Source organism: Alternaria atra (genome assembly GCF_907166805.1).
Source record: "Alternaria atra isolate CS162 genome assembly, contig: 35, whole genome shotgun sequence".
Lineage (NCBI taxonomy): Eukaryota > Fungi > Ascomycota > Dothideomycetes > Pleosporales > Pleosporaceae > Alternaria > Alternaria atra.
In genome coordinates this window covers 1,645,001-1,661,420 of record NW_025091334.1, presented here as the reverse complement: position 1 = coordinate 1,661,420, position 16,420 = coordinate 1,645,001, and the positions used below count along the sequence as shown (strand labels likewise).

The 16,420-nt window shown below is 51.5% G+C and overlaps 8 protein-coding genes across 8 annotated transcripts; 5 read left to right on the top strand and 3 right to left on the bottom strand.

Moving 5' to 3' along the window:
* Positions 1–158: 158 nt before the first annotated feature.
* Positions 159–1,415, top strand: ALTATR162_LOCUS11453 (uncharacterized protein; the record flags this gene model as incomplete). Its single annotated transcript, XM_043319095.1, has 3 exons — positions 159–195; positions 284–640; positions 697–1,415. The coding sequence occupies 3 exons, from the start codon at positions 159–161 to the stop codon at positions 1,413–1,415; spliced, it is 1,113 nt and encodes a 370-aa protein (XP_043175030.1).
* Positions 1,416–1,786: 371 nt separating this feature from the next.
* ALTATR162_LOCUS11452 (uncharacterized protein) lies at positions 1,787–3,015 on the top strand (the record flags this gene model as incomplete). The annotated part of the gene is made up of 3 exons (XM_043319094.1): positions 1,787–1,849; positions 1,918–2,242; positions 2,408–3,015. The coding sequence occupies 3 exons, from the start codon at positions 1,787–1,789 to the stop codon at positions 3,013–3,015; spliced, it is 996 nt and encodes a 331-aa protein (XP_043175029.1).
* Positions 3,016–3,840: 825 nt separating this feature from the next.
* Positions 3,841–5,582, bottom strand: ALTATR162_LOCUS11451 (uncharacterized protein; the record flags this gene model as incomplete). The annotated part of the gene is made up of 4 exons (XM_043319093.1): positions 3,841–3,984; positions 4,037–5,163; positions 5,212–5,367; positions 5,423–5,582. 4 exons carry the CDS (start codon positions 5,580–5,582, stop codon positions 3,841–3,843), a joined length of 1,587 nt encoding a protein of 528 aa, XP_043175028.1.
* Positions 5,583–6,029: 447 nt separating this feature from the next.
* ALTATR162_LOCUS11450 (uncharacterized protein) lies at positions 6,030–7,171 on the top strand (the record flags this gene model as incomplete). The annotated part of the gene is made up of 3 exons (XM_043319092.1): positions 6,030–6,789; positions 6,848–7,024; positions 7,083–7,171. The coding sequence occupies 3 exons, from the start codon at positions 6,030–6,032 to the stop codon at positions 7,169–7,171; spliced, it is 1,026 nt and encodes a 341-aa protein (XP_043175027.1).
* A 1,324-nt stretch (positions 7,172–8,495) lies between these two features.
* ALTATR162_LOCUS11449 (uncharacterized protein) lies at positions 8,496–8,979 on the bottom strand (the record flags this gene model as incomplete). The annotated part of the gene is made up of 2 exons (XM_043319091.1): positions 8,496–8,840; positions 8,896–8,979. 2 exons carry the CDS (start codon positions 8,977–8,979, stop codon positions 8,496–8,498), a joined length of 429 nt encoding a protein of 142 aa, XP_043175026.1.
* Positions 8,980–9,649: 670 nt separating this feature from the next.
* On the bottom strand, positions 9,650–12,910 carry ALTATR162_LOCUS11448 (uncharacterized protein; the record flags this gene model as incomplete). Its single annotated transcript, XM_043319090.1, has 5 exons — positions 9,650–10,118; positions 10,530–11,926; positions 11,975–12,217; positions 12,269–12,738; positions 12,787–12,910. The coding sequence occupies 5 exons, from the start codon at positions 12,908–12,910 to the stop codon at positions 9,650–9,652; spliced, it is 2,703 nt and encodes a 900-aa protein (XP_043175025.1).
* Positions 12,911–14,359: 1,449 nt separating this feature from the next.
* On the top strand, positions 14,360–15,379 carry ALTATR162_LOCUS11447 (uncharacterized protein; the record flags this gene model as incomplete). The annotated part of the gene is made up of 3 exons (XM_043319089.1): positions 14,360–14,444; positions 14,504–14,649; positions 14,696–15,379. The coding sequence occupies 3 exons, from the start codon at positions 14,360–14,362 to the stop codon at positions 15,377–15,379; spliced, it is 915 nt and encodes a 304-aa protein (XP_043175024.1).
* A 254-nt stretch (positions 15,380–15,633) lies between these two features.
* Positions 15,634–16,324, top strand: ALTATR162_LOCUS11446 (uncharacterized protein; the record flags this gene model as incomplete). Its single annotated transcript, XM_043319088.1, has 3 exons — positions 15,634–15,837; positions 15,901–16,014; positions 16,106–16,324. 3 exons carry the CDS (start codon positions 15,634–15,636, stop codon positions 16,322–16,324), a joined length of 537 nt encoding a protein of 178 aa, XP_043175023.1.
* Positions 16,325–16,420: the final 96 nt, after the last annotated feature.

The window sequence follows — 16,420 nt, the reverse complement described above, 5'->3', positions numbered from 1 at the left end:
GCGCGGCACAGCACCAAGACGAAGGAGCATCATAGACGGACCGTTTAAAGGGAGCTGACGCGCAACATGTGAACTTTATCCGTCGGTTGCTAGTTGCAGCTTGTACGCGCTATCTTCACTACTATCCTAAACACCAAACAACCTTCGACATAGTCGCGATGCCTATCCGAAGTGACTGGGCCCTTGCTCGTGAAGGTAAGTACCACGGGCCATTACCGCCCATTACTGGGGCTCACACCGAAATGCGCTATCAATTGGGAAGCTATATTAACACGATAAACAGGCGTAACTGGCGACACCATAAGCCGCCTCATCAGGTACACGGCCTTCAATCCCGCCCTCACGCTTCCTCTCGTCCTCCTTGCGCGCTACACACAACAAGGCAACATCCTCGCAGCAGACCATGCCACAGTGTTCAAGGGCTTAAAGGCACTGCTTGGTCTGGGTGCGCTGAGTACTGTCAACGGGTGGCTGAACAGCGCCGTGACCAACAACTGGAGTAACGACGCCTATGTGTGGAGTCGCGAGGTTGTCGTCGTAACCGGTGGCAGTGATGGCATTGGCAAGGTTGTTGTACAGCTGCTGGCAGAGAAGGGTATCAAGGTTGCAGTCCTGGACGTCCAGGATCTGACATACGAAGGTACGTCTACCCATTAAGTGGTAGGGACGCATTGAAAAGTTACTAACACCCACCAGCACCACCATCTGTTCGCTTCTTCAAGTGCGACCTCAGCTCTCCCGAGGCCATCGCCTCCGCCGCTTCCTCCATTCGCTCCACCCTCGGCAACCCCACGGTACTTATCAACAATGCCGGTGTTGCACGAGGCAAAACCATCCTTGAGTCGACCGAGAAGGACATCAACCTGACCTTCAAGGTCAACACCTTCAGCCACTACTACCTCGCCCAGCAATTTCTCCCTAGCATGATCGCCAACAACCACGGTATGATCGTGACCGTCGCATCTGTAGCCGGCTATATCTCCGCCCCCTCAATGGTCGACTATGCCTCGTCCAAAGCCGCCGCACTATCCTTCCACGAAGGCCTCTCCGCCGAACTCGTCGCTCGCTACAACGCACCTAAGATAAGGACTGTAGTCATGTGCCAGAACTACACGCGCACCGCTCTGTTCGAAGGATTCGATTCTAGGGGTGTTTTGTATCCCGAGACGGTTGCTGAGAGTATCGTCAAGGCGGTTTTGAGTGGCAAGAGTCAGCACCTTATTCTGCCGGAGACAGCATGGTTCATGCTGCCGAAAGTAAGGAGCTGGCCGTTGTGGATGCAGTATGGTCTTAGGAAGAGACTGGGTAAGCTTATGAAGGGGTGGAAGGGCAGGCAGGTTGTGCAGCCTAGTTTGGCGGGAGAGGAACGTGAGAAGAAGGTAGATGAAAGTACTGTGCTTGTTGATGCTGAGTAGGAGATGAGATGATGAATGGCGTATATTTTGGTTCTCTTAGCACTTTACATTCTTCTGTGGTAGGTAGTGGGGTTATAGTTGTCGAGATATTACCTCCTTTGACTCGTAACATAATCCTAAGCTATATTTTACATATCCATGAAAATCTTCGCTAGTTCGTAGCACGCTGTAGGGTTTCAACCCTGATAGCAGTATTGACAAGACGAACAACCCATGCCGTACTGTGAGCTGGATTGAGCTGTTTTAGAATGACGTAAGCTTACACGTGGTGTATCATCGTCAGAAAGCAAGTGCAAATACCTCGCAAGAATCATTGTTGCCATCCAGCGAGATCCTGTTGGAATCAGTCTCCATAAAATACCGTGGCAGATATGGCACATCTTACACGCGAAGAGGTCCTCAAGTCAGGCGAGGTATCCGAGGTGTACAGAAAGGTACTAGAGTTCCATGATTCGCTTTGAGATGCTTCATCGCCAGCTCCAACATTGTTCCCTCGAAACAGAAACACCAAGCAGAAATCATCATCTCACCAGACTTTCAGGCTTTCGAGTCCCACCCCACAGACATCGCTGGCGGCGACTTCTTCGCCCAACGCGCAGCTCGCGCAGACCATCTCTCGCGTTTGCGCCATCTCTACCCTATCCCCGGTCCGATCGAAGAGCAAGTTAAAGAAACCTTGCATGATGTGCCGACTCGAGATGGTGCATCTATCCGCGTCAAAGTCTACCAGCCCGTTGCCGGTCCGCCGCAAGATGGTAGTCCGCTCATTATGATGTATCATGAAGGAGGCTGGAGCATGGGCGATTTAACGGACGAAGACATGAATTGTAGGATGTTTGCTAGGGACCTAAGAGCTGTCTGTGTAAATGCTGAGTACCGGTAAGAAGACTACCTCGTTTCCTCAAGTCCTATCTCTTTCATGTCTTCCCATATTCCACCTGTGTACTTGCATGAGGTAAAGAAGGATACTCACACATAACCCCGCAGCCTAGCACCCGAGCACAAATTCCCCATCGGAGTGAACGATTGCTACGACGCCCTCCTATGGAGTGTAAAGAATAGTGCTATACTCAACGCGACACCCTCACGCGGTCTTCTCGTCGGCGGCGCATCAGCGGGAGGTAACATCGCCGCCGTCCTCGCACTCCTCGCTCGGGACGAGAATCTCAAACCGCCCATCACAGGCCAATACCTCTGCGTCCCTGCACTGCTACCAGATACCAATGTGCCACCCGAGCTAGCTCCTCTCTACCAATCTCGGACACAGAGTTCCGATGACCCCGTCTTGAAAGGTATTCTACCCGGGTTGATTGAGCATGTCTACGCTCCTGAACCCAAGTCCCCTCTCTGGGACCCTTTTAACCACCCTGATGGGCATCGAGGTTTGGCAAAAGCTTTCTTCCAAGTCGGCGGTTTGGATCCATTGAGGGACGAAGCAGTGCTTTATGATAAGGTGCTGAGACAGAGTGGGGTGCTGACGAGGTTTGACTTGTACGCTGGGTATGGACATATGTTCTGGACGAACTATCCGGAATTGGAGGAGAGTAAGAAGTTTGTGAGGGATACGTTAAAGGGGGTGAGGTGGTTATTAGAGAAGTAGAATGGGGGGGAGAGTTTGGATCTTTTTGTTCAACAGGTTCAAACGAAATGGTACGCGCAGCTTGTGCTTACTTCCTTATTACATGCCCAAATGCCTCATCACTTAGCGATACCGCCCATCGCCCCTAGCATCTCCCCACTGATACCCGTTTCTCCAACCCCACTGTCCTCTCCTCTGATTCCAATACCCCTGCATCCCCTGTGGATTAGCCATGTACCTCCACTGTCCCCAGTTGAAGTGTGCGTCAGGTACTTGAGCGAGATTCTCTCCTGTAATGCGGTCTGGGCGGCGGTAATCAGCCCAGCGGACGCGTCTGCCTGTCATGATGGAAAGTTTGGCGAGCCCAAGTGGTTTTAGGTTTGATAGAATAGTTGGTTTGTTATTCGATCTGGAATTGTTGTATGGTGGGAGTGCTATGGGTAGAACATTAGGCAGGGAGGTAGGGTAGAAAGACACAGGAATGAAAAATGAGCTGGCAAAAGCGTGGAATCAAGGTGTGAAGCATAGGGTGCGTGTCTTCAGCCATGAAGATGTCGAATCGTCAAGCTAATGTGCAATACACTGTACGATATTCACCATCATTGGAATAGCAAAACTACCAGCGACAGATCCAGTAGCGAAACTTGTAGAGCACATAGTCTGAGAGCGCGGGTATTGAATGGGAAAGCTTATATTGGGTACGGAAATACACTGTGGGTATAGAGCCATGCTAATGACGACCGTGAACCAGTAAGAAAGCCACTGCTATCGAAAACGTCGAGCAAACATGTGCGCGATACATGTGCCAGAATAGTTGAAAAGCGCTCATTTGGAAGTAGACCTATTCTATGATCCCCTTGGACTGTTTGAAGGCGCCTTATTGACCAAACTTGAGAAGAAGGATCTCAGCTTCTCGTTGTCGTTGATGTTGGTATCCTGTGTTTTGGGGGGTGGTGTCTCTGGTTCGTCTAGTCGGTTGGCTTGACGGTCCTAGAATGAAGTCAGTATGTCATTGGACAGTGTATGTGAATCTTGCACTTACCTGTAGCCTCTTCACCATCTCATCGGCGTTGACTTGGATACCACCCATGTTGAACTGTACAGGTCCAATATGCTCCTCGACAACACCCGATGCATCGTCAGTCCAGGTCCTAGTAGTCGAGGGATCTTGTTCTTTGCGCGCAGCTTTAATGGCAGCTTCATTCTCATCCTCCCGCCGGAGATGTTCAAGAACGTTGACTTGATCGGCGAGGAAGGCTTGTGGGTCTTTGCTCGACACTTCGAGCCCATTGACTTGTTTCGATAAGCTGGAAAGTGCGTAGTCTGACTCTGGGTTGCGGATCGTCTCTTCGTAGATTGAAGTTGCCGACGGTCCTTCCTCTTCCTCTTCCGCAACCTGTGTGTCTTCGCTGTTCGGCTGGGCTTCTCCGTCGACGGGTGTGGATACTTGGCCGTTGGTTGGCCGCATGTGCTGGGGAATATCGATGTCAACACTCCATTTCTCACTGATGCCCTCAACATCAAACCCTTCTCGTAAGATACGAATCTTCGCCCATGAGTCCCAGTTGGGTGGAACCAAGACACGGTCGCGATCCGTCACGTTGTGCCTAAGCTGCTCTTGTTTGAGCAGAGACTTGATGCCCAGGGTGGAGTGAATAAGTGTTCGCAAGGACCCCGGTGCCGTGGGCATGGTGTAGACCAAACTTGAGCCATGCTTGAGAAGAATAGTGCGCATGTACTGTAGTATGAAGTCGAATTCCTCCTCTTTCCAGCCCCTCTCCTTTTCAAGAGTCTCGATCTTGTCAGCGTTCTGGCACACTACGCACAGTGGTATGCCGAGAGGCTCATCCCATTCTCCAGGTCCAAGTGGTATCTTCACATTTTCCATGCTGCTGCCTTCAGATGGCAGGTTGCGTCCCTTGTCTTGTAGTGTTTGAATGTTCTCCTCTAGAACCACCTTGGAGTTGTCATCGAGCGAGACAATGAGCGATCGCAGCACTCTGATCCAGTCGCGAAGTTGCCGTATCCACAGCCATGGGTGATTCCAGTCTAGGAGTATGACGATAAGCATGTGCGGGAGGGTTCGTGGGTTGAGGTAGGGCTTGATTAGGGGCGTGAAGGATGGCGACGGATTAGCGAGGAGGTAGAGCGAGAGGCGAGCCAGAGTATCTGATTCTGTTAGTGATTCATGCTTGCACAATCACCGACATTACACACCCTCGTGATCCGTGTCCAGAACATCTTGATAGGTATAGCCCAAGGCGAATTGGTTCGCAATTGGCGGCTTCCTGCCTCGGTCGGGCGGTCGCCGGTTGTTTGCAGAGTCTGTCGATACTGATTCTAGGAATTCTCGTTGTGTCTCTGGTGTTCCGCCTAGGCTTGAGCATTAGCTGGCTGGGTCCCCTATTCCGCCTGTCGTGGCCCTCACCCAGTACCAATAGACTCTTTTCTGGCAGTCGCTTTCCACTCGAGATATTATCCAACATAGGCTTCCATATCTCCTCCTTGTCCGTGTCTCGGCTCCCCGGTCGATCGTGGCTTCCGGGGACGCGTGTGGGGAAGTTGGAGGTGCGACGCGCGCTCGCCATTGCGGAGGTGCTGCGGAGCTTCGTCGCCGGTGGCACGAGGCTTTGTCGACTAGGCGATGATGTGTGGATGATGTATACAAGATATGCGACGGAAGCGGAAGGGCTAATGCGGCACGTAGTGAATGTCTAGTGGGGTTGCGGTGTGCTTGTTTGGCCGCATGTTCGCTGGTACCTTTTCTGCAGGGATGCTGCTGCTGGCCAAGCCCGAGCTTCAAAAGTTCCAGCGGCTCTTCCTACTACCTCCGCGCACACGACACGACGTTTGTAATACACTGCCATTACTGTGTTCAGGACGACAGCGACATAAAACAAGACTTCGGATACCCGCGATGCACATCTGAATCGCCTTCTCGACGCTAGTGGACCAAGAAGCTACATCCAGCCCATCCTCCGAACGCGCCTTCCTCACTTCTCCCACCTCACCATTCTGTTGGTACTACGCCCATCATGAACTCAGTGCGCGCTATCCAGCAGTTGAATAAGCGAGAACTTGAGGCGGGCATCAACCCGGAAGGTTCATGGCATACCGACTACCGCGACACGGCCTTCGTCTACATCGGCGGCCTACCCTTCGAACTTTCAGAGGGTGACATCATCACCATATTTTCCCAGTACGGCGAGCCGGTATGGGTTAAGCTTGCGCGCGACAAAGAGACGGGAAAGTCGCGAGGTTTCGCATGGATCAAGTACGAAGACCAAAGGAGCTGCGACTTGGCTGTGGATAACCTGGGCGGAGCGAGCATTATGGACCGAATCATTAGGGTAGACCACGCGCGGTACAAGCCCAAAGACGACGAAGACATGAGGGACAATACCATGGGAGAGCTCGACCTTGACCCTGGTAATGAGTCTGACGGTGGCAGAAGGAAGCGGAGAAAGACAGAGAGCGAAAGCGACTCGGACGACGACCGGCCACTGCTTCCAGAAGAGATCGAGCTAGGGCGGCTCATGGAGAAGCTGGATGAAGACGACCCGATGCGCGACTCCCTGATCAAGCGCCAGCAAGAGAAGGTGGACGACGCAGTCAAGAAGCTGAAGAAGCAAAAACGCAAAGAGAAGGAGAGGGCAAAGCGCAAGGACAGGCATAGTCGCAGAGATAGATCGAGAGACCGCGATCGTGACAGGGATCGAAGAAGGATCAAGGAAGCCGGAGAAGATGATGAACGTGATAAACGCTCGCGGAGGAGGAGCAAGAGCCGCGACAAAAGTCCGCACGACGACCGTCGACATCGAAAGTCAAGGCCACGGGACGACTCACAGGACAGAGATCGTCGCCATCGATCAGAACGAATTCGGGATCGGAGCGAGGATTCCAGAGACAGACGCGATCGACATCGAAAGCGTGAGCGAAGGCGCTCAGATTCTGATGGCGATGACACAGGGCGCTCCCGGAGGAAACCATCGCGTTCGCCACTACCATATCGAGCTCGTTCCCCGTAGTAGTACACATGACCAATATATCTATAGCTACAAAGAAAAGGAGCTGACCAGTCCCTGCAGTGCCCCTTCTACTCAATACCCCCATCCTAATATCTCGGACTTCACTCTCACAACCCTACCTTTTCCTACCGCTTCAAAGCCCTCTGTGACCATTTCCTCCAAATCTTTCAGTCCTCCGAGCCGAGTGAGCTCCGAGCTATCTGCGAAGTAGTGTGCTGCAACCACCTCGATCTTCAACTCCCTCAAGCTGTTTAGCTTGTAGAGTGACCCCAACCGTAGACGGTGCGCCATTTACCTTCCCTGCCAAGCCTGAGTAGCGCTTTACTGTGCAGCAGCCGCCACTCAATCCGAGAATCAAACTGCGAAGTCCAATGCATTTGGCCGCTAGAGTTTCGTACGTTTTACTCTTCCCTAACACAAATTTACCGACATATGTAGTTAGGTCACAATACGAGAGCATATGCACATGTCTGAAGCCGTTGACCTGCAAAAAGGAGCTCCATTAGAGGGTGTATATGTCCTCGTTCGCTCTCTCCAATGATGAAACGTGAACGGCGAATCCAGGTGGCGAGTTTTTCCTTGTGTAGTTGCTTGCTGGCATAACATGGATACGGAAGGGTGGCGGGGGATACAGTGAGGGGTGATATCCTCTTGTAATCCCGGACGTGGTACCGTGTCGGCGGATCGTCCATTGCGAAATCGTAGATCTTCTCACGTATCTCTAGCGGAAGTTTGAGGAACCATGGGACTTAGTCGGTAGCCCATATACCTGAGGATCGCCTATCACATCAGTGAAACAAGACAGACTGTGTTGAAAGATCATGGCGGATGTTGAGTCAATGAATCGCCTCTGACGTTGGAATTCAACATATGCACGCGCTAGTCTCCCGAGTCCTGTAGGGGCCTTACATCTGGTCTAAGACAAGCTAATAGAGATCGCTCTCCTCGTGTAGTGAAAGAATTAATTGTCTAGTGTATATATCTAATATTCGGCAAATCTTGCTGCTCAACCGATAGCGTGGCCCCTATGTCACTCCCCTTCCTTTCATACCGCTTGCTCGTTCGCGTTATGGCCCAACTACCGTTCCTCTGCTGGCAGTTCCCAAATCGGTTGGTCCTCGTCATTGGGCTAGTAGCAGATGTTGCTTGTTTGGGACAGGCAGATTAGTAAAAAGTGCTAGAATCAGAGTATGGAGCCGCATGATGGAGTCGTAGAGTAGAAATGAAAGCAAAACAAGTTCGTATCAGGCAGCAGAACCTTTTGTGCTCTTATAGCTCCAAAATCTCCAATGTGACACTGCATCGTCAGCGCTCAACAGCTACAACATGTTTACACTGTCACAGATAGACAAAAACGGACGAGGGTTGCAGATGGGGCTGTTTTCGATCTAATGTCGAATCGTTAACCCACTACAATTGATTGGGTATATATATATATACAAACGCCGACCATCCCTCGTATTCATAATACCTCTACGCAAGTTGCTTTTGGCCAGTAACAGGGCATACGGCACCATCCGCCGCACCCTCTACGCTTGGGTGTGTTGCCACCTTGTTCTTGTGGTGTCCAACTGTTGCCTTGGTGACTGGGCATACATCGCCCTCATTTGCCTTAAGCATATCTGGGTGGTCGGGAGGAAGAACGGTGGTAGCGGTGCCTACAACTGGGCAAAGAGCATCATCCATCTCTTGGGCCCTCGTCTCCTTGACGGTGTTCTTAAGCGCGGGGCAGGATGTAGCCTCGTTGCCTTGGGTAGGGACAGGAGGGTGTGAGTGGAGGTTGTGGTGGTGGTCGGTTGTCGCTCCTACAACGGGACACTGTCGTTATATGTCAGTATAGCTCGGGGGTATGGAAATACTCTCGAGTACGTACAACCTGGCCATCCTTTGCGAGGTCGATAGAGGGGTGGTTCGGCGGGAGGACATCGTTGGTGGTTCCGATCACGGGGCAAGACATGTTGATAGAGGTGTTGTTGGTGATTACAAAGTTTGATGTAAAAGTCGCGGCTTGAGAAGAAGTGAAGAGGGGTATCAGTGGTGTATATGGACTTGTTAGCAAGCGCCAGACTCTTGCTGCACCTTGCATGGCCGCTTTGAAGCTACCCCAGATTTGCAGGGATTATGCCGCTAGCGCCTTTGTCAGCTTCATCATATTACCACTGATTGGACGACGCGTCGAGCTTCCGCCCCACAACGTGAGCCTTTCGAAGCTTCTACGAACAGCTAACCTTCCGGCTTGATCCTGTCCCTCTTGTTCGTGAGGCGCAAAAGAAGTCAGATGGTTACGCGGCATTCACATGACACGAGGTAACTGGGCTTAACCGGGTTTCATCCAACCAAGCTTCAACTACCGAGCTCAGCCAATAGCCTTAGCATACTCGGATTGATGATTCCCTAATCAGAAGACTGACAACGTTTATCTAGATGATGAGAGCGGATCCAGCCATAATGAGAGCCTTTGCATACGCGTTCTGGAACGCGATGCGCGCCTTCACTTCCGCCACGTCGGTATCATTTAGGGTAATCAAGGCCCCACGAACACGTCCTGTCCAAGCACCCCATCGGCGCACCAACTTGACTTGGATACCGCACTTCATGTTACGCTGAACGAGGAAGCCCTTCATCTTCTACTTGCCAAGGTCCTCTAGCACGTTCAAATTAGTCACATCGCCGCCTCGCGATGGTCGGACGTAGATGCCATCGATATATACCTCCTCCAGGCTGGTACAGCCAAAAATTGTCTCCATGTTGAAGTAGTCGATGACTTCAAGAAGGGGAAGTGATTTGCGGACCCAATTCGTGGACTCGTTGTATATGCTCACCTTGTCGACATGGAGGGTCATGTCGAGCTTGCGCAGGTTCTTGCAAACAACAGCCAAGTCCAAGCTCGGTTTGGTGAGGGCATGTGAACCACGCTCATGGCTGAACCAGTGCGTGTGTGGAAAGTTGGGATGCCTCACTGTCTTTTGACTGTCGCCACCCGGAATGCCTCTAGGGAACTTGCTGAACCAAGTCGCGATTTTGAAGTTGGTGTTCCGGAACATGTATTTCAGATAGAAACGCTCGGTCCGTTGCAGCATCATAGCAAGCATATGACTGAGATGTACCTAGGTTAGGGTGTTATCGAATCTTCGCTAAGAACCAAGGTTGAAAACCACTAATCGAAGCACAAGTTTACGAACGACATACGATTTCTCGATACGCCATCCAATCTAGCAATCATCCATGACTAGTCCTGAGCGCTCTCTATGAGCGTTTTCAACAAGTCGAGAATTTTGTAGTTGAAGTGCTAATCTACGGTATAGCGCGGCATTCTTATGAGCTCAGTGCACGCAACCAAGCAGGCTGTATTGCCATATCATCTGCTCACTGACAAAATTTGTAATAATTTTGAGGATGATAGGTAGCGATTGAAGGTATTACTAAGTCGTCGTGCTAGACTACGCTACTACAATCTCGCCCTCTTGCCTAATGTCACGACTGCTTGCTCCCACCCAAACCGCATACCTGCCTCTCTGAAGCTCCCATGCCTGAGCGGTAACATTCCAGACACTCAAATCGCGCCTATCTAACATAAACTCAACTTCCCTACTCTCTCCAGGCTGCAACAAACCCACACGTTCGAACCCTCTCAGCTGCCTCTGCGGCGCATTAGGTACGCCCAGGTACAGCTGCGCTACCTCATGACCGGCAACCTTTCCAGTGTTGGTAATGGTAACTGTGGCGCGGTATAGCACTTGCCATAGCCATGGGTGACCGCCTTGTATTATCGGCACGGATGCTGACGGGAAGGCAGCGAGACTTGCGTTCGCCACAGGTTCAACAGTCATGTTCGTATAACCAAACGTTGTGTACGAAAGGCCATAGCCGAATTCATACTGTGGCGTAATGTTTTTCGCATCGAAAGCACGGTAGTCGATGTACAACCCCTCTGTAAAGTCCGACTGTAAGAAAGCTGGGATAGAAAGATCGACAGTCCCGTTAAGCAAGTGGCCGTAATCAAGCTCTTGACGGGCGACGGTGTATGGTAAGCGACCGGATGGGTTCACGTCACCGTACAAGACGTCCGCGATGGCGTTGCCACTTTCCTGACCGGGGACGCCAGCAAAGAGAACGGCTGTAATGTTGGGATGGTCGATCCAGGCGTCCACGGTGCGGATACCAGCATTGTGGATTACAACGATCGTGTTTGAGCAGTTGGTCGCAACGTTGTTGACGAGTTGATCGCTAAAATCGTCTGTGAGGGAAATGCGATCGAAGCTTTCCGAAGCGTAGGCGTTGATAAAGACGAGACACGCATCGGCGTTGGCGTATACGGTCGGATTAACACCAAAGAAGTCCCATCGTAGTGTTCCGCGGTCTGCAATAATGCGGTCTTGGATGGCCTTGAAGGGACTGATCACATATGGCGGAGTGCTAGAGCCCGATCCACCTGCCGTGATTAGAGTACCGTTGAGAGTGTTCCAGCCAAAGTTCTCTTCGTAGCCACCACCGAAGCGAGAAGGGTTGTTCCAGGGCTGAGCCTTTACTTCGGCGTCATAACCGTAGATGTTCAGAAAGCGGGGGCTGCGAAGTGGTAGAGTATTGTTAACGTTTTTAACCAACACAGTTCCGGCAGCTCCGATCTCTCGAATGAGTGACGCGTGATCTTCGCGTACGTCCACAATTTCGTGTTCGACGTTGTATGGGTACACGGCGTTTTCGGGGAAACCTTCGTCCTGGTTGAGATAGAACCACGCTGCGAGAAGACGTGTGTTCATGTCATCTAGCCTCTCCGTGGTAACGGATCCGTTGTTGACAGCATCAGTAAGATTTCCACCCCAGAATTTGGGAACAGGCATCACTACGTCAAGACCTGCATTGGCCGAAGCGACACCAGCATGTTGTGCGTCCCAATCAGATACCTAGAGGTCGTTAGTAGAGGTCCTAGGAATAATTAGCACACTACATACCACAAAGCCTTCGAATCCCAACTCTTCCTTCAAGATGCCATTGAGGAGCTTGCTGTTCTGACATCCATACGAGTTATTAATCCGCTGGTATGAACACATTAGCGAGCCGGCTCCCTCCCGTAGGGCGTCCATGAATGGCCAAGCGTAGAGTTCGTGAAGCGTGCGATCATCTACGTTAGAGGAGACTGCCTCGCCTTCATCACCGGGGCGTCGCCTGTACTCCTGTTCTTGCGCAAGCCAGTGCTTTTAATGCTGTTAGCTTCTATTCTCTTTCACTCTGAGGAAGTCCCATACCTTTGGTGTGGCAATTACGCCTTCCTTTTGCGTGCCTCTAGTAATCAGTCCGCCCCCAATGCCGGCAAGATAGGGATCAGCACCAAGGCCCTCCCAATTCCTGCCACCACGTACGACTCTTCCAATAGGACCTATGAATGGGCCGAGGGCGACATGGATTCCTTTGCCCCTGTACTCTCTACCGAGTGCATGGCCATATCTGAGCATAAGATCTCTGTCGAAGGTGGCTCCAAGATGAATGCCAGCAGGAAATGATGATACAAACTCTTGTCCGCGCACACCTGCAGGTGCGTCCGCGAAGCATAGTTCTGGGATCTGGAGACGAGGTACAGCGCCCGTCTGGCCTACACAAGGACCGGAGACACCGTGTGTGAGATTGGACTTCTCTTCCAGCGTCAATTGAGCCACGAGGTCTTTCGCACGAGCATATGCGGATGCCCAAGTGGATGAAGTTGTTCCATTGCCAACAGCTATGTACCATCAGTTTCCTGACAACTAGATATGAACTAAGTACTTACGGGTGGGATATACTGGTGGACTTAGCCCGTATAGTGGGACCTCTGATTCATTGGTGTATCCTTGTGAGACTGCTAGATTTGGCAGTAGAGCAAAGCTCACTGCGGCTGCACTGGAATACCTCATCTTGCAAATCTTCCGCTTTCGACGATATGTTTGCAGCTCTTGGATCACACCAGGCTAAATACTTCTGAAAATTTTACACGCATCTCACGATTGACAACCTTGGAGACGTCATTCGGCAAAACAACGGGCTTTCATTGCGACCTCGTGACGAGCCCTCTGCAATGTTACCGTTCTCTCCAACCGTTCTCCGCATTTCGTCTTGGCGGAGAGGGGAGAGCGGATGCAAGTGTCGATGGCTGCTGTATGGAGGATGGCCGACCCGACTGTTGCCGAGAGAGGCTAGCTCCGGCGGCCATTTCTTCGTCGCGTCGCCCCGCCCTACATTCCATGAACGCACATTTCCATTCTTACTCATTACACCGCTGCGATCCCAAACTTGAACAAAGTTATTGAGCATATCCTGTCGAACAAGGTCAAGAATCTCTTGTGATTAAGCTTTCGTCTGGACTCCCTCGCTCGAGGCACGACGGATGTGTATCGCAGTTGCGGTTGTAGCGTCGCGATGTATGACTTGACTGTGATGCTTCCTTGTTAGCACTTACATGACCCCGTCATCTTTCCTTTGTTCTACGCTCTCGGAAGCCAGCGCATGGAATCGCTCCGGCTATTGATCACCCGAACCCCGAAGCGATTTAGCGCATCCGACATAATGTGGTGCTTAGGACCGTCCAGCTATTGTGACCTCACAGAATGTCGAAGTCGAATTCACCTCTTGTGGAGCAGCAAAGCGGTATGATGACGGAACGTCCCGGCAGTCTTGGTGCAGTTCCCGGGTATGACGCTTGTTTCAGCCTGGCAACGGCGACGCCTTGGTGCCTCAGGTTCTGTCTCAACAAGGTCAACACGTGGGAGGGCAAGCATCACCCCAGCCGTTCCCGATTATCGGGACGTCAGCATCGTCAATGCGCGAGGATGCATCTCTCGTATGGCGGATCACAACGTTCCGTGGAAAGTACTTGGGCTTGCTGGCCAATTACTATGCCTCAATGGCCCGAACGCTTGAACAATGAGCTGCGAGGTAAGAGACAAGGGTACAGATAGAGACCAGTGCCTCAGCGGAATCTTTTACCTCACACCCTGGTACGCGTCGGGGAGCAGAGCTCCGCGTGGGATATATCGTGGCGCGTCAATATCAAAGGTTTTGACTCAGGTCTGCTTGCATGCTCAGGCACAACCAGCCACCTAGCATGTTTCCACCCCACTCGAGCTGCACAAGGCATCACAACAACGGTCCGGCTCCTAAGAGTCCGAGTCATCTTCATTATGACGTTTGCCTCAATAACTATGCTTCATCCACTCTTTGGTAAAGGATTTCCACCTTTGTCCACCACTCACTCGTTTAGACACCACTTGCTTTTAACTTAGCGCTCTGTGAGCAGCTGCCAGCTGGACTGTGCTTACAAATATACTGATTTTACCTTTCTTCTTTCGTTGGCTTCGCGTACGAGGATGGGATATGGCAAATCGGTCCTGCTGTCATTGAGGGTCCTGGCCCTGATTGTGGCACTAGGAGTACTAGGACTAGGTGCTTGGTGTAAGTGTTCAATTTCCCCAACAACGACCTAGATGGATGTTTCTAACAGTTTGTCGCAGCCCAGTTCATCATTCGCGATATCAATGTCCGTGGTACTGAAATCCTAGAGATGGTCCAGCCAGAACCGCAAATGGCGCTGCTCTGGAAGAACTACTTCGTCACGGTTATAGATGGTGCCATCAAGGTTTGGATATCGATCGCTTCTGTGCGTGAATCAACCATCAATCGATACCATTGTACTAACAATGCAGGCCGCCTTTGCTTCGCTCGCCGGCATTGTTATCGTATTGACAACTGTGCTCCAACGTACGCGCATAGCCTCATCAGTCATTATCCCTATCGAATGCTTGTGTATGTGTGTTATGGCTGCAGCCCTAGGCGTGTCTCTCAGCTTCAACATGAGCCTCGCAACCTTCAGCAAAACACGTCTCGACACAGCAACATCTCCAGACCTCATAACGTTCGCGATGCTGGTTGACCTTAGCCGGGGTTATACTATCGCAGCCGGCGCGGGATGGTTCCTCTTCTTGATCACGTTCATCACGGCAACGATTGATGCATGTCGTCGCGCCCGAGAGAAAGAGAGCTGCTCATTTGAGCCCACGGCATCGGCACTCGGTATGGGTTACGGATACGTCGCTGTTGTCCCGCCTCCTTCACGCAGTCGCGTACCAACCATGTACGATCCGCGCATACCATCGACTTTGATCGAGCAAAATGCGCACGGGAGAGCGTCGGTAGGCAAGGATATCGAAATGGGACGCGCAGACTCGGTTCTTAGCCAGGAAGGCAGGATTTCGTACGAATTCGAGAAGGAAATTTCCGGGCCGCTCAGTTTAGAGAAGCCGTCCAAGGTGCAGCAGATGCGACCTTCGCGGCCATGGAGTGAAGTACATGAGGCACAGAACGCGGATGAAGTGATACATGCCATGTAGGAAGCATCGACCCTTTACCATTAAACTAGATAGCTCGACACTCGCTTAACAAGAACAATGATCGAAAGCAAGATTTGTCCATTTTCGTTGTAGCGGACCAACTCGAGCAACATCTTATCACATGACCGTGTCTCTAGCGCGTTTCACTAGCGCGACACGCCTGCCCTGCGTCATCGTCACGAGCAGCCCCGTCCTCTGTGAGCAGACTTCAATCCCGCACCCTTAACGCTCCAATCTACACATTCCAAAACAAAATGGCCGGTTTCAAGCGCGGCGGCGCCCGAGGAGGCAGCACTTTCAAGAAAACCTTCACAAAGAAACGTTCCTCACCCGACGCCGACGACGACAACGCGCCGCGCGCAAGTAAGAAGACCAAGGCCGGAGATGATAACGACGATGAGTCCATACCTGTGGTGCCGGAGCTCAAGACGGACGACAATGGTGATACGTATGTGAGCGTAAGTTGCACAAGAAAGGAAGAATAAAGAAAAACGAAGAGGAGAGTGCTAACAAGACTCCAGCTAAACGCCAGCGGAAAACGACGCGTGACAGTAAGCGACTTCAACAAGAGCACACTCGTTAGCATACGAGAGTACTATGTTACCGATGCTGGAGAGACGAAGCCGGGGAAGAAGGTATGGATTGCTTACCTACACTGTTCTGTTTTATCTTTGCCGTCTGCTTGTTCCAACGGTGACGGGTTACTGATACGACTATTTCATACAGGGCATCTCGCTTGCAATCGATCAATACAACGCTCTACTCGCTTCGGCACCGCTCATAGAATCCGCACTTACAAAGAAGGGCATACAGGTTGTCAGGCCGGATTATGAGGCTGATCTAAGTGCGAAGACTGAGGACAACAAGGAAGAGGTTGAAGACAAGGAAGAAGAGGATGAGGCTCCAAAGAAGGGAGTAGATGAAGACGAAGACGATGAGGAGTAATAATAATCGGATGTCTTCTGAGCCCACCACTACTTGACCAGTCTTCACATGTTCAACATGGGTAACGCAACTGGAGTTACGGCAAGTAGAAGGACA